Source organism: Palaemon carinicauda, chromosome 24 (genome assembly GCF_036898095.1).
Source record: "Palaemon carinicauda isolate YSFRI2023 chromosome 24, ASM3689809v2, whole genome shotgun sequence".
Lineage (NCBI taxonomy): Eukaryota > Metazoa > Arthropoda > Malacostraca > Decapoda > Palaemonidae > Palaemon > Palaemon carinicauda.
This window is the reverse complement of record NC_090748.1, coordinates 68275088-68290087: the sequence shown is the minus strand read 5'-3', so window position 1 is coordinate 68290087 and position 15000 is coordinate 68275088. Positions and strand designations below refer to the sequence as shown.

Genomic DNA, 15000 nt, shown 5'->3' with positions numbered 1-15000 from the left:
GCCACAAGGAGGTCTTAATCTCGAATTCATTCGACTATGGGAATGAATATCCATAGGAAAATTAATTTCAAGATAAGAGTTACTACCTGCCATACTATTCGAGTGCTTACTTCCCAGAATGCATGAAATATCACAGGAGGTTGGGCTCAAGATAAATAAAAAACAGACAGAGATGATGAGAACGGAATATGCAGTGGAAGATGAAAAAACATTGGAAAGAGAAAGGATTAATGAGATAGAATCATTCAAATATTTAGGAACTATCATTTCTTATACAGGGTGTTTGGAATTGGAGTTTAATGAAAGATTGAAAAAAAAAATAAGACAATGGCTAGGTTAATTAAAATTTGGAAATTAAATCGCTTGAATTTACATATAAAAATCAGAACATATATCAGTTTAGTGAGATCGGTGTTATTGTATGGCCATGAGTCATGGTATGACAATGGAACAATGTCTAACAGATTTTGTAGTTTTGAGAATAAAGCCCTCAGAAGAATACTTGAGGGTTGAATGGCAGGACAGGATTAGAAATGAAACTATAAGAGATAGCAATCAAGTGCCATGTGTGGATGAGATCATAGTGAGGGGTAGATGGAGATGATTTGGGCATGCTCATCGCACTCCCCAGGAGAGATAAGTTCACCAAACGTTTAACTGGGCTCCACAAGGCACTAGGAGAGTTGGAAGACCCATGCCCACGTGGCTGAGGACTCTGAAGCGTGAAGGGAATGATGATGAATGGATAAGTATTGAAATAAAAGCTCAAAATACAGACGACTGGGGAAATCTAGCAGACGCTCTTTGCGTCAATAGGCGTAAGAGGAAATGAAGATGTTGATGGACAGTGACTCAACCAATCCAGGCTATCAAGAAAGTAAAGTTAATTTCGACTGTTCTCTACGTATTTTCGATAGATAGGTTTAAATAACGAATTTTTTATGAGCTCCCTGAAGGCACAATTTCCACATTATCAGCTGTATCGTGTACCATAACAAGACTCAAAGCAGAGTACCGGAACCTTTACACACTGCTATTCTCCTGGCTCCCGCTCTTCCCGAACATCAAGGTACTGTATATCCATACATTGTTCATACCCAACCTCTCTAATCTTTCTGGGTCTCTCTCTGAGCCCGTGTGAACTGTACACTTTCAACCAACTTATTAACGTCCTTTTTTGTATGATCACATCATATTTAAAATGCCAGGCATTAAAATACTCCAACTCCTTATTTCTCAATTCTTCTAACACAACTGTTACTTTTATCAATCAAACAGATCACTTCAACTCCAATATTTGTTCTTTGATTCCCATTTAACACCTAAACTTCATTTCCAGAAAAGCGAGTTGTTTCAGAAATACCTTCATTCCCACATGTACTGCGACCAGCAAAACTCCAAGTTTTATCCCAAACTTTTGCGCACATCTTGCTACTTTTTTATTACTTAAATTAGTTATTATTTTCAACATACCAGCATGCTTAATTATCACCAAATAACCATACAAATCAATTACAATCATTCCTTCACTATTTATAATTTTATGAAAAAATTCAGTATTCCATCCCCTTAGTTTCTATTTACCTCAAAGCGACTCTTCATCATATTTACTCCCAACTTTTCCTTGTCACAAAGAAGTTCAAATTCTCTATCCGCAAACAGTACTGCATCATTTGCAAAAAGTATCATTTCAACACTCCATTTATAGATCGTTTATCTTATATTTTTGCTCCTACTTCATCTGGCTTTTCTGTGACAAGTCCCATCATTCGATTGAAAAAAGATATTGAACAGAAACTGATACATAGCACACCCTTGTCTCAGACTTTCCAACCAAAACAGATCCTTGTTTTATGCGTTTAACTTTCATCATAACAACTTTTAATAACTTGACTACTTGTGTGTAAACGTGACATCTTTAAAGCCCTCCATTACTACTTCTCTGATTCAATCAAAACTTCACCAAGGTCACATACAATTTTCACCCTTTATTGTTATGATTTTCATATAAAAATATCATAGAAATACTTTATCTTAACACCCCACCGTCTTCCTTGTGTAAACTCACACTGCTCTTCACCTATCAATCCTTCTACGTCCACTCTTTCTTTATTAATCAAACTTCCAACACATACATATAGCTCCGTCATCATAGGGTTGCACCTAGGGGGGAAACTAAGAGGGGGGATCTGTTCAAACACCTCCTTGAAAACAGTTTGGAGAATCAACTTGTCTGTGACGGAAATTTCCAATGTCTCAGAGTAGATTCCAATTCTAATAATACTCATTCACGTTTCTAAGTCACTGTGTTCTCAGAGCCATATCTTATTGATCCTCTCTGCTCCATTAATTCTAAGCTGCATCTACCACTCTCCCCAAAATCAGTATCTTCAACAATATTTCAAGGTATTTTATGAACAATGTCATCAGCATGTTTATTTCAATATAGCACACTACATGGCGATCTGTCAATGGTTTTAGGACAGTGATAATCAAACAGGTTATTCAATTTGATGAATTACGAAATTTCTATTTCTAGAATATATTTTGTTTGTTGGCCATAGTTTTCTCAATAATACATGATGGGTACAGTAACTAGGTCAAATGTTGACTAATTTTTTTATATTCTCTTTGAGGTTAAGCATATCCTTATCTCTCTAAGCATCATTGAGAAATCCTAAACAATTAGAAATTGAATTCAATAAACGGCAGAAATTGAACTGACTTCTTATACGGTAGAGGAGTCTGATTTTTTTTATTATTATTATTTTCATCATATTCAGTCTCTGGTAATTGAAAGTTTTGGGTTATCTTCCTTATTCGGTCTTGAAATCTCCCCAGTTATTATTAGAGAAAGTGGAACTATCATCGGCTTATCAAAGAAAGTTTATATCTAGCAAAATAACATGATAAAAAACAGCGATTCACATTTTTAATTATTAGGTATGACTAACTTTGGTGAAAGAGAAATGGTTAGGAATCGAATCCGAAACAGAATTCCCAACGGAGAAAGAAAAATCTACCAAAACTGGTAATTCAGAGAATAGTGATGATGACATGGCAAATATGAAATTCAGTCGACTCGCTGAATTCACTTACACTTGAGAACTTGAGACGATGTCGAATAAATCTCATAAAAGATGATTAGGACAAAGGGACCCTGGGAATTATTTTTCGGCAGTTATTGGTGAGAAACCATTAAAGTAGGCAATTCCACACTGTTAAAAATTTGCCGTAAAAACGGTAAAAATACTTGAACAAATGTTGCCAGACATTTACAGTTTTAAAAGCGGATATATTGACGTAAAGGGGTGATATTACGATCACCAACCTGTAAAAGATAATAACAAAGTAGTGAAAAAATTACGGTCGCATGTATTTTACTGAAATACGGCTGAGAACAGTATATTTTTACGAAGAATTTCTGATTAAAATTAGTTTTTTTTTTTTTTTCTTTTTTTTTTACGGTGCAGGTGATTTTTAGGATTAAAACAAAATTCAAAGACAACAGTGCGTAAACGTATAAACCAGTAACAAGGGAAAATTAAAAATGCCTCTAAAGCAGATGAAAAACTATGCATAAGACATGTGTAAAGTTATCAAAACTGCCTACATAACAATATAAACTAACATTATCAATACGATCGAGGAAATAAGAGATCAAACTACTCTAACAGTGATTGGAAAGGATAGTGTGCGACTAACTGAATTATTTGGACAGATGGTTTCTTAAAAAATTCCATTCAAACACTATTAAAAAGAAAATTGATTGCTCAACATTATAGAACACATATATGCCCTTCAATAAGTATCCGGCAACAGACCTCATCAAATTCTCATAAATAACTGAACATCTGTGACCAAAGAGATACACGCAGGAAAACATGGGTCTTAGTATCTCTGCTTAATGGCAATACAGGAGAGAAGGTCAAAATGACAAGTCCCAATCTTATGAAAGCTATGCATTAACTCGACACTCAAAGACAGGTGCTCTTATTCTAAGAGAGAGAGAGAGAGAGAGAGAGAGAGAGAGAGAGAGAGAGAGAGAGAGAGAGAGAGAGAGAGTATAACCTTAAAGCTTAAAGGAGTCTATGCCTTAAAGTAAATTAAATGATATAATAACTCTTTAAGACATTTTGGTGTCACAGACCAGCAGGTTTTGTTGTGTTACAGTTTATGTTCTTCAAAGATCGGATACAAAAAAGGAGAAAAAAAAATAAAAAAAGTTCCCTAAATCATAAACTGCTCGTGAAAATGATGCCGAAGAAGAAGTACTGCCAAGCAATATAATTCAAGAAATACAATACATTGCATGATGAGGAAGGTACAGTCGTTCCGGTGTTTACTATATGGCAGCATATGCTTGTGAAACAAACAGTAAATTATATATTGTTTCATATGATGGAGTTTCTGTCTAAACACGAAATGAAACCCAATGAGCCGCTTTAAACTTACACCTGCTGAATACAAATATACTGCAGATACACCCACGCACAAGGAAACCTCCACTCACACACAAACACTCAAAGATACGTACATGCATAAACATATATATATATATATATATATATATATATATATATATATATATATATATATATATACAGTATATATATATATATATGTATATATATATATATCTATATATATATATATATATATATATGTATATATATGGATACCTTAACGTGGTGAAGGAGTTTGTGTATCATCCTCATCAGCAAAGCTGTACTAGTCAGGGCCGTTCATACTAGGTTGGTTTGCTGTGAGTGATCAGACTAAAGTCTCCCATCATCACCAATCCGCAGTGGCCAGTGTAGTGATGAAAATGGCCAAACTCCAGACATGACTAAGGACATGTCTGAGGCTTTTGTCCTGCAGTAGACTGGAAACGGCTTAATTTGTTGTTGTTGTTGTTGTTGTTGTTATATATATATATATATATATATATATATATATATGTGTGTGTGTGTGTGTGTGTGTGTTTGTGTGTGTGTATGTGTGTTTATAACACACCTTATATAAGGAAGTAATCAGTCAAACTATTGAAGCATTTGGCTCCCTTTTATTAAGTATTGAAAATATTTTCTTTCTGCATCAGTTTTCTGACAAGTCAATATTATAGATAACATGAAAATCACAATTTACCTAACGGATAAATATGAATAATTGCCAGAATAACTTTTAAACCAAGTCTCTCTCTCTCTCTCTCTCTCTCTCTCTCTCTCTCTCTCTCTCTCTCTCTCTCTCTCTCTCTCTTTAATAACACACTTGATCAATATTAAAAGCAGCCGAAAATAGAATTATAAGTGCACACAAACACTTACAAACTCAGAAGTGTCTTACTGGTAGAGAGCGCATATAAACATATTTTGATACAAGTGGTAATTCTAATCATTAGGATCTGGGCGTTTCATTATTCATTATTTCACATATAGTTTATTTATTTCCTTTCCTCATTGAGCTACTTTTCCCTGTTGGAGCCCTTGAGCTTATAATCACCTACTTTTCCAACAAGGGTTGTGTTGTAACTAATAATAATAATAATAATAATAATAATCCTCATCATCATCATCATCATCTCCTCCAACGCCTATTGACGCAAAGGGCCTCGGTTAGATTTTGCCAGTCGTTTCTTTCTATCTTGAGCTTTTAAATCAATACTTCTCCATTCATCATTTCCTACTTTACAGTCATATAGGCCTGGATCTTCCAACTCTTCTAGTGCCTTGTGGAGCCCAATTAAATTTTGGTGAATTAATCTCTCTTGGGGAGTGCGAAGAGCATGACCAAACCATCTCCATCTACCCCTCATCATAATCTCACCCACATATGGCCCTTGAGTAATTTCTCTTACAGTTTAATTTTTAATCATGTCCTGCCATTTCACTCCCAATATTTTTCTGAGGCCTTTGCTCTCAAATCTACTAAACCTGTTGGATATTGTTTCATTGTCATACCATGAATCGTGTCCATACAATAACACCGACGTCACTAAACTGATATATAGTGTGACGAGGGGAGAGCGAAGATACAAAGGAGACTATGTACAAAAAAGAGAATGTCGTTACTATGTACGATCGTGTGACACACGGTTGGTACAATAACTACCCTTAAAAAACTTAAAGAGATGAAAAGCCTCTGGATACGATGGAATAACTGCTGAGATGATATGCCGAAAATGAAGTGACTCCAATAATAATAATAATAATAATAATAATAATAATAATAATAATAATAATAATAATAATAATAATAATAATAATAAGTCCAATGTCCGCTTAATAGTAAATGGAATAATATTTTGATCAGTTCATCAGCATAAAGAAATTAAAGATATTGAAAATTAATTTTACAGATATATTACATTCCCTCAGCTATAGAGTGTTAAATAAGTCGATATGTGGAGAATAAAGCTAAGAAACACAGATACAAATAAATAAGATCGTAACATAACTAAATAGATAATAAGATAGATGCATAAAAAATAAATGACAGTTACGTAATTATTATCATTATTATTACTAGCCAAGCTACAACCCTAGTTGTAAAAGCAAGATGCTATAAGCCCAAGAGCTCCAACAGGGAAAAATAGCCCAGTGAAGAAAGGAAATAAGGAAATAAATAAATTAACAATAAATCATTCTAAAAAAGTAACAGCGTCAAAACAGATATGTCCTATATAAACTATTAACAACACCAAAACAGATATGTCCTATATAAGCTATTAACGTCAAAAACAGATATGTCATATATAAACTATAAAAAGACTCATGTCAGCCTGGTCAACATAAAAACATTTGCTCCAACTTTGAACTTTTGAAGTTCTACTGATTCAACTACCCGATTAGGAAGATCATTCCACAACTTGGTAACAGCTGGAATAAAACTTCTAGAATACTATGTAGTATTGAGCCTCATGATGGAGAAGGCTAAAAGCACAATAGATAAACAGGAATTGAAAAAACTAAAAAAAGGAAATGTCGGTGCACAATAAGGACAAATAGCTGATTGGTCACGAGAGTTACATCATCAATTTCCAATTTTTAGTTTCATGAAGGATGTTATCATTAAGAAACGATGGAGCCAAATATTTCACTGACGAAAGAGAAAAGAATTTCCTCTGTCCATCCTATACAATGTTTCCTTTATAAACAGTATATTAACCCTCCTTGCGCAATACGTGATTTACAAATATTCAGCTCTTAGCCATCAGGCTTCATATTATCAGTCTTTCTGAACACGCACTTCTAAAGCCTGTCTGCTATCTTGGTTGATTAAAGTCTAGCTGTCTTTAATAATAGGATATTTGTGAACTTACCGGGCGGTAATTTTTCAGATTTTTTGGGTCACCCTTTTTGTGAATTAGCAAAATGATAAAGTTATTTCAAACTGTAGGTAATGAGCATTCTTGCAGACATTTTGTTTACTGTAAAGTTCAACGAGTTTTATTAAACTACTATATTTTCTCCATCTATCATTTAGGCAATTGTTCGGCAAGTGTATGTATGTATGTATGTATGTATGTATGTATGTAAGTGTATATATATATATATATATATATATATATATATATATATATATATATATATATATATACATATACATATATATATATATATATATATATATATATATATATATATATGCAGTATATATATATATATATATATATATATATACAGTATATATATATATAGGCCTATATATATGTGTGTGTATGTATGTATATATATATATATATATATATATATATATATATATATATATATATATATATATATATACTGTATATATAAAATGGCACCTCGGTTTCCAAAGTTTAATTATTTTTTTCTAAAATGTTCATAAATAAAAGAAATCCTATAAGAATTAAAGAAAATATGCACATATGTTCTCATTTTTAAAGGTTTTTAGTCTAATATAGAGAAAAACTGTAACCCCTAATATCATAAATAAATAGTAATTAATCATTCATAATAACAAATAGAAATATTAACTAATTCGTTCTTTACCTTTGAGGATAGTCGTGACTGGCTTGAGGAAGAAGAGAGAGCAAGAATCTCCTTGAGAACTTCCCGTAAAATATCTAGAGTTCTTGCTCTCGAACAGATTTTACAACCACTAATTGAATCATTTTATCTATACTTTCTGGACAACTGGTTGTCTTTTTTATACTCATTCAAGCTCAACTTTTACTATTTAGAAACGACTGCTTCTGTCTTTTCTTTATGCTCATATATAAATGCAACATCACATTGTCGGTAAATAGGTTCGCTGCTGCCACACCATATCCCTATCTGGGTGATGCGTTTCTACAAAATTTTGCAGGGTTTCTCACTTTTTCAGCATCATTATTTTGGCTGAAGTGTGATATTTGTCACACTGTCCCTCCTCCTCACCAAATGAAATCTCCTTCACAACCTATTGTTTCTGCTTCATATGCAACTCCGTCATCTCCTCAGTCTACAGCTGATCGCTATGCTCATCCAGAAGCTCTCTGATGTCGTCTTTACCCACCTCCAACCCCACTGTCTTGCCTAAGGATACAATTCCACTGTCAACTACATACTGGATCAGTTCTAATCAGCAATACAGTCAGGTCAGTTTTCTCCAAACTTAATCGAGGGTTTTGTTGGTAATCCCTTCCTGAGCTTTGTCAATGATTTGAGGCAGCTGATAATGTAGAAATTTTCTTTCCAAAACTCTAGGAGGATGAGGTTGGTCCCTTTAGTGACCTTGAATAGCTTAAAATTTGAGATCACCTACTGATTCATGGGTTGGAGTATTGGATTGGTGCTGGGCAAAAGGAACTCAATTCTGATGAATCAAAATTTCTCCTTTACGTTGTCTTCACTGGTTTGAGTAAGGGCAAGAGTATTGTCCATAAACAACAAGGTCTGGAATGAGACACTCTTCTTCATGAAGTACCTTTCTATCTTAGGACCAAATACCTCATTGACCCACTTCACAAATGAAATATAAGTTACTCAAGCATTGCTGTTTGACCTCCACATAACGTTTCAAGTTGTTTCTTGTGCATCTCGTATTCTTTAAAGGCTCATGGATTTTCCAAGTGATAAACCAAGATATGTTCGATTTTGTAATCCACTCTAGCATTGGGACAGAATAGCAAGGTTAGACAGTCTTTCATGGGCTTGTAACCTGGAATTGCCTTTCCTTCTGCAGTAACAAAGGTCCTCCTGGGCATCTTTTTCCAGAACAGACCGGTTTCATCCCAATTTGACGGCATAAAAGACTCTGAATCTACAAACCTTTGAAACTCTACGAGTGCCTCTGCTAGCTTATCACACGACCTCACAAACTCAACATGTCACACAACACTTTGGATGGCAGTTATTTTATAGAAATTTTTAAACCAGCTATGGTTCACCTTAAATGTTTAATTTTCTCTGTCTGCTGACGTATTTGTCTCCTTTTTATCAAGATGAGCATAAGATGCCTTTGTTTTGTCACAAATAATGTTCTCAGTAATTGTATCTCCTGATACCTACTAATCGTTGATTCAAATCAGAAACAATTTTTCTACATTATCAAGAGCATGTGGTCGCTGATTTGTTAATGTCAGCATCCCTTCCGTAATATCAACTGCTTTGATATCTTTTTTTTTTTAAGTATCCACAAGTTATCACACGTGTACATTCAGTTGTAGAAATGGAGTTAATGAAAGATCTGGATCGTAGGAATCCAATGGCCTAGACCTACTAACATTCATGTCTTTACCATTCACAAAGCACTGTTATTTAGATCTCTGTTAAGAAATTCAATACACGGGATCAATAAGATTTCTAGTTCTCAGGAGATTGAAATAATTATGAAGGAAGTATTCTTTAACCAATAATTCACGGTTTACGCCTTATTGCTAATGTTTTTCTTTAATTATGTCCTCTTTTATTCTCAATAATAATAATAATAATAATAATAATAATAATAATAATAATAATAATAATAATAATAATAATAATAATAATAATAATAATAATAATGATAATAATAATAACACTTAATTATTTGACTGCCAAACTTCATAATACCAGAGAATATTTCAATTGACCGAAAGTATTTTGTTCGTGAAAACATCAACCACTTGAAATATCATCTTGAATCCTTTATCATTCTGCCTTAGTCATCAACGGTACTTTTCCCTTTATTTTTCATTTATATTTTCTAGAATCATGTCTGATCAATCTCTGACATCATGCTTTATTTTGTTCTGTATTTTTACGATATGTAATCCACCATTCTGGAGGAGACATACGAACTTTAAGCTGACAAATCCCTAGAAATTTATAGATATGTGAAATCATCTCAAGATTTCCTTCACAGTTTCCAAAACTATGAATATTTCATGAAATGATGATGTTAAAAAATTACACAACTGTAATAGCAATAGTAATGATAACGATAATTAATGATGATGATGACGAAAATTATGATAATTGTGGATTATAGTATATATTATCTTTCATATATGCACCCTTTACAATTCATAAATTCTGTCCGTTACAAACGCATGCGCATGAGTCGCGCTGTCAGCACTGTGCATGCGCATAGAGAGTCTTCTTGCTTCTCTTGGCACGAGCTGTACGCTTTGCAGAGCACCACTGTTCATAACCCCTTGCTGTATGGAATAAATGCAATCTACGACTCAGGATTTTACTTCTCCATCCATGCAATCATCTGTCTTCATCTACAAGACATCATCCCCTATCACCAATAATTTTAACAAAAACCACGACAAAAATTAAAATGCAAAAAGAAAACGACCTACTACCACTTACTTGATCAAAACTGGTAGCTTTCTCCATATCATCCTCGTATAAGTCCCCAATTCCAAGCGCCCGCCTGACCCTCGCAATCTGCTCTTCCTCATCGAAGCTACCTTTTCGAAGCCGAGTTTTCATGAGCTTCTCCGAAGTCGAGACGTTGAGAACTTGGGTTCGATGCTCCTCCAATGACTGGAGTAGCGAGGTGGCTTCGTGGCACACTTCCACCTCACCCTCCAGCACTTTGGAGGGTGTCATTGTGTTCAGAGCTTGTCCCATTGCCCAAAGGACTACCTCTCAGTCCAAAGGAAGGGATGGAAGGTCTTCGAGTGTATTTAGTAAGGCTTTCTGAAATTACCAAAAGGGACAAACATTTAAAAATTTGGGTTCTATTCAATATAATGGTCTCTGTAACATATTATAGATATAAAGTATTGATTAGTACAATGTTGCAGACAGTAAAAGCAATTTTGCAAATTAAATCATAAGAGATGCAATTATATAAATTTGTGTAATTTTGTCAGTATATACTTTTTACCTTATAGATAGATCTATAGATAGATAGATAGATATTATTCCACTGATTGCAATCCAGGCTTCAAACCGAAGATATAAAAGAGCTATAGGAAGGCTATCATGTGTGTTGGGATTGCACAGCTTACTGGATGCATTATTTAGATTCAGTTTCTCTTCCTGATTACCGTAAAGGTTTTAAAGGTTTAAAGGCCACTCATGAATGGCAGCGGTAAGGGACATTGCCCTAGAGACTGACCATATATACATATGATCAGTGCCCAAGCCCCCTCTCCACCCAAGCTAGGACCAAGGAGGGCAAGGCAATGGCTGCTGATGACTCAGCAGATAGACCTAGGCCTATAGGCTCGTCAAAACCCCCCATCCTTACCTCACAAGGATGGTGAGATTGCAATGACCAAAAAAACTAACGAGTTTGAGCGAGACTCGAACCACAGTCTGGCGTTCACCAGTCACAGTCGTTACCAAATTGGCCACGGCAACCTGTACTTCTGAACAAGGCTGTGAGCAAATCAAATGAAGCGATACATATGTCTGGTAGTTATATAATTCTTGTACTGACTGAATCCCTAATTGGGACTTCTAATCACGAGCTGTTTGTGACTGTCTTACTCTTATGGGATATATAAAAAACAGGCTGATTGAAACGGCATTTTAAGTAATATTTTGTTTTTAAATTGGGCAAGTATACAAAGATGAGCCTGTTGCTCTTATCAAAACTCAAAGCATGATTGTTCCTGGCCTAGATCCTTCCCTCATAGATACTTTCATTGAAAATGTTTCTGTAACTGCAATTATTAATTGCAAACAAAATTTTAATAAAAAGATCTGGCCATTCAGCTTCAATTGCACATAAATTTAGAAGTGTGAGAAATCTTTCCATATCAGGGGAAACCTGACTATCTTTACCAAATCTTACACTGCCTTATTTTGTGTTTTGTTCTCCTGTCTGGTCTCCAGAAGTTGATTCTAACCTTAAATCGTCGTTCAAAAACTTTATTTCTATCAATTTTTAGACCTGGTCTGAATATTATTCTCCCGGCACTACCATTTAATTAGCTCATTGTGCATATGGCGTATAAGATTTTCCTTGATACTAACAGTCCTTTGCCATTTCCAAACTGTACTTGTTTCAAAGCATTCATTTGCTATAGAGAAGGCTCAATACTATATAACGCAGTAGGCTACTTTTCAAGTTTAATTTCGTATGTGACCAAATAGTGGAATAAGCTTTCTAAACAAATAGTTCAATCAGAGAAACTCAGTTGTTATTTTTCTTAACTTTTCATTCTCATCTCGTAGTTTTTTCTTCACATTTCAATTTCACATTTTTTTCTTGTATAAATGTAATACACCTGCATTTATCTTACTATAACTGACGTTCGCTTAACATGAAGGTACTAATTACAATTCGATACATGTTTACCACATTTTACATATCGAGTTTCTATATATATATATATATATATATATATATATATATATATATATATATATATATATATATATATATATATATATATATATATATATATATATATATATAAATCATCATAATCCTCATCAGCCATTAACAATCCCCTCCAGAACAGAGGCTTCAGACATGTCCACTTGCGTCTGTTTATTGTCATCCTATGCCAGTCCACACCCACAAACATTCTTCATTCATCAATCCATTATCTTCTCTTCTTCTCCCTGCTTCTTTTGCAATCTCTAGGAACCCATTCTGTTATTATCAATGTCCATCTATAATGTATCATAATATGTCCTGATAATGTCCATTTCTTTTTCTTACATGTTAAAATATCCTCCACTTTAGCTTGCTCTGTCATCCATGTTCCTCTTTTTCTGTCTCTTATTGTTATTCCCATCATTATTCTTTCCATAGCTCTTTGAGTTGTAACTAAGGCATTAGCAATGCTCCACGTTTCTGATGTATAAGTTGAAACTTGTAGGATCATCTTATCAAATTCTTTTCCTTTTAGAGAATGTGGCAATTTAATTTTCATAATCTCATTTTGTTTACCAAAAACTCTCCATCCCATTCTTATCCTTCTTTTAATTTTCGTCTCATGTCCTGGAGAAACACTTACTGTTTGTCCGAAGTAGTATTCTATGTACAGTAGTAAGTTGGTCAGGGCACCAGCCTCACATTGAGATACTACTGCTAGAGAGTTATTGGGTTCTTTGTCTGGCCAGACAGTACTACATTAGATCCCTCTCTATTGTTACTATTCATTTTTTCTTTATCTACACATACATCAAACAGTCTTTCCACATTCTCCTCTGCCCGCATACAACTGATCACACCAAAATTTTCAAACATTTTTTTGTTCAAAGGGTTAACTGCTGCACTGTAATTGTTCAAAAGTTACTTTTATCTTGGTAAGGGTAGAAGTGACTCTTCAGCTTTGGTCTGCAACTCTTTTAGGATAGGGACACTCCAAAATAAAATCACTGTTCTCTAGTTTTGTGTAGTGCCATAGCCTTCACAATGTGGTATTTCATTGTCGTGTGTTTGAGTTCTCTTGCTTGAGGGTACACTCGGGCACACTATTCCATCATATTTCTCTTCCTCTTATTGTTTTTAAGTTTTTATAGTTTATCCTGTATATCAAAAACTTTTTCAATGTCGTTACTGTTCTTAAAATATTTTATTTTAAGTGTTCATTACTTCTCTTAAAGTTCTATCTATTTCCTTATTTCTTTTTGTCACTGGGCTATTTTTATTTCCCCGTTGGACCCTTTGAGATTATTGCATTCGGCTTTTCCAACTAAGGTCGTAGCTTATCTAATAATAATAATAATAATAATAATAATAATAATAATAATAATAATAATAATAATAATAATAATAATAATCTCTAGATATTCGTATATAAATCTTCATTTTTTCTCTACATTTTCATTGAACATTATCTTAAGTTTTATTTATATTCATTTTCCGTCCTATATTTCTGCTTTCTCTATTCAAATCTTATATCATCTTTAGTAATTTCTCTCATGATTCAGTAACACAACTATGTCATCTGGAAAACTTAAGTTAAGGTATTCTCCATTAATATTAATTGCTACATGTTCCTAATAGAAATTTTTTAAAAACTTCTTATTATACTCATGCAATGAACAATTTTAGGAGAGATGGGGTCTCCCTGTATAACTCCTTTTCTCAACCGGAATTTTCCTACTATTTCTATGTAGTTTTACGATTGCTGTACTTACTGTATAGACATCTTCAAGTGTTATAACATAAGATTCACCTATTCCTTATCTTAGGAGGCTTTCATTACTGCTGAGGTTTTAACAGAATCAAAAGTTTTCTCATAGTCTATAAATGCCATGCATTGTGGTTTATCGTACTCTGTTGATTTTTCCATTATCTGGTTAATTACATGGATATGATTAGTTGTTGAATACCCACTTGTAAAGACTGCCTGCTCTTTTGGTTGATTAAAGCCTAGCTGTCTTTCTATTCGGCCTTAAATGACCTTTGTAAAAAAAAAATTTATTACAGAGAGTAAATCTATTGACCGGTCTTTTGTGTCTCCCTTTTCGTGAATTAATATAATGATAAAGTTTTTCCAAGCTGTAGATTTAGAATATTCTCGTAGACATTTTGTGTAGATTTAGCGAGTTTTACTACTATGAAATATAAGCATACATACATATAGGCTATATA

General features: G+C 33.8%; 1 protein-coding gene across 5 annotated transcripts in view; it reads right to left on the bottom strand.

Moving 5' to 3' along the window:
* The window catches only part of LOC137618137 (protein unc-13 homolog 4B-like), an 82832-nt gene that overhangs the window by 63928 nt on the left and 3904 nt on the right, over positions 1-15000 (bottom strand). For all 5 annotated transcript variants that reach the window (XM_068348164.1, XM_068348161.1, XM_068348163.1 and 2 more), the window contains one exon: positions 10803-11135. In XM_068348164.1, coding sequence (XP_068204265.1) covers positions 10803-11066 — 264 coding nt within the window. In that variant the 5' untranslated portion in view covers positions 11067-11135. The remainder of the gene's footprint in view (positions 1-10802; positions 11136-15000) is intronic.